The sequence below is a fragment of the Stylophora pistillata genome, chromosome 12 (assembly GCF_964205215.1).
Source record: "Stylophora pistillata chromosome 12, jaStyPist1.2, whole genome shotgun sequence".
Classification (NCBI taxonomy): domain Eukaryota; kingdom Metazoa; phylum Cnidaria; class Anthozoa; order Scleractinia; family Pocilloporidae; genus Stylophora; species Stylophora pistillata.
Window position 1 is genome coordinate 28,247,965 of NC_142530.1, and position 2,500 is coordinate 28,250,464.

Sequence of the window (2,500 nt, forward strand, 5' to 3'; positions counted from 1 at the left end):
ACCCTTTTTCACCCCCACCCCATACAATCTTGTTAACTCTGTCTAATAAGTGCTAGGGTGGGACGGATTGATGCTCATTCTAGGAAATTTGGAAAAACATGGAAATATTGTTTATTTTTCTTATATAATTTACATCTTCCTGGATTTAATCCTGGAAGCTTAAAAATCAGGTGCACATCAAGACCTGAACACTCAGACATAGCCCAGTAGAGATTGGGTCATAGAAGTGGTCTGATGGCAACTGTGTACACGTGCAAAGCCCTGGGGGGGAGGGGGGAGTAGATTTTGGACACTTAACTCACTTTTTTCCAGAAAGCTCCTCTTAGCAGGCAATTGTTTTGGGCTAAATTTCACGGCTGGAAGCCAGCCATATGAGCTTGCTCTTTGTTGGTGTTGAGTGGTCAAGTGCCAATGGCACAGGGTTGATCATGAGAAGGGCTTTTACTTGACAATAGACAGAGAGTTGAGATTGGTTTTGGAGCAGGCTTATTACTGCAGAACTAATGGAGAATGTTTTTTATCTAGTAATGACTATGCCTTGAATGTAATCATAATTATGAGATATATATAATTAATCATATATAAAAAATATTTTTGAAGCCTCCACAAAATTATCTCTAAGGAACTGATGTATCTATAGACAATTGGGAGTCAGGGAATCTGGTTGGTGTCCTGAGTAGACTACACCTTGCTTTTAACAGAAATCTGATTTTTTTTTTTGGAAAATTGATAGTTCAAACCCAGTTAACAATGTAATAATTTGGATGTATCAACAAAGTTGAAATGGTAAATTGGCCACCATAATGATTACAAAAGCTGATGTTTCGAGCGTTAGCCCTTCCTCGGAGCGAAGGCTCGAAACGTCAGCCTTTGTAATCATTACGGTGGCCAATTTGCCATTTCAACTTTGTTGATATATCCAAATTATTTCGTTATTCCCACCGATGCAGCCCCAAACAGTTTCTTTCGAAACTTTCAGCCTTTATCCAGTTAACAATGACCTTGCAATTTAGTAGAAGACCCCAGTCTTTATGTACCATGCAGAGTTTGATTTCCTTATTATTGAAACCTGGTTTCATTCAACCATATCTTGGGTCAAATTAAGTGATATGATCAGACACTTATAGGAGGGGGACATTGGGGTCTATTAGAAATGGCAAAACCTTAGAAAAAAAAATCATCCAAAACTGCAAAAAAATCTATCAAAACCAAGAATCACATGCAAAACTATCCAAACTGTTAAATTTTCACATCCCAGTTATCAAAACCCTAATCGATCCTATATAGTGGTAATAAGTGGAGCATACAGGGGTTTCACAGTTATTTGAGAATAGTGGAGGTGAATAATTGCTGCTCAGATCAAAAACAAAGGGGAACCCAAAAAGGAAAAACAGAAAAACCACATTGGGAGACCAAATCCGAAAACCTGTTAATACTTTTGACAAAAACCGAAAAAACCAAATATTAAAAACCGGAAAATCTGCAAACTGCGATGAACATCAAAACCAAGGAAGGGAAGATTTTTGGCACAAACATTTGAGACTTGTTTGCTGTCTAAGGTGTTATCTATTTTTGTCTCAAGAAATGATATTTTGTGACAAATAACACCGATGTGTATATCATAAAAGCCCTGGGATCCTGTGACTGTAAAATTGTTTTGACACATCAAAAATGATTAGTATATAGGCATTAGAACTGTGGGTGTGTTTACACCAGTTGAAAACATATATTTTTCCAAGCTCTGTTTAAAATAGTGGTTCTCTCTTTTTCCTTGACCTGTACCTTTGATGTAATGAGCTGTGTATTTACACAACTATTATCAGTGGCCCAAGAAATGATATAGAAGTCTTAGAACTTCTAAACAAACTCACATGTGGCAAATTTCTTTCTTATTGTTTGCCAATAATTTTTCTGTTTGCAGGGTACAGAGATCAAATATATCGCGATGGGGATCGCTTGGTTGTTGTTCACTCTCATGAACTACATCCTCCTGCACTGCCTCGTAAGTAGATCTTTCAGATCCCTAAGATTATCTCCCAATCATATTATCTTTTATGACAGGAGGGAACCACGTGCACTGTAAGTACCTCCAGTCGTCCCACTGGCAGATCTAGGGAAGAGGCCCAATAGGTTTGGCCCCTCCCCCCCCCTCCCCCCATTTTGGGTAACAAAATAAATGCAGGAGAAAGAAAAGCCAGCAGGTGTATGAACTCAAATAAACTCCTTGGCCTCCTTATTGGATCCACAACTGCATCCCATACACCAAATGCTAATATGGCGTCCAATCTGAATTGCTATTGTTCTGGATTGACTAGCCTCGTCTTCACGTGGAAATACAAAAGGATTATTACATGTGTGAGAGGCTAGTCAGTCCGGAACAATGGCAACTCAAATTGGACGCCATATTTGCATTCAGTGTATAAATCTTTGGAAAACTTTTTAATGGATTTCTGAGGGACAAGGGAGGTACTTACAGAACATGCAGTTTCCATCATGAAGC

General features: G+C 38.6%; 1 protein-coding gene across 1 annotated transcript in view; it reads left to right on the top strand.

The window, feature by feature from the left end:
* Positions 1-2,500, top strand: part of LOC111344049 (uncharacterized) — a 7,326-nt gene that overhangs the window by 2,651 nt on the left and 2,175 nt on the right. The window contains exon 2 of the mRNA XM_022951254.2: positions 1,922-2,002. Coding sequence (XP_022806989.1) covers positions 1,922-2,002 — 81 coding nt within the window. The remainder of the gene's footprint in view (positions 1-1,921; positions 2,003-2,500) is intronic.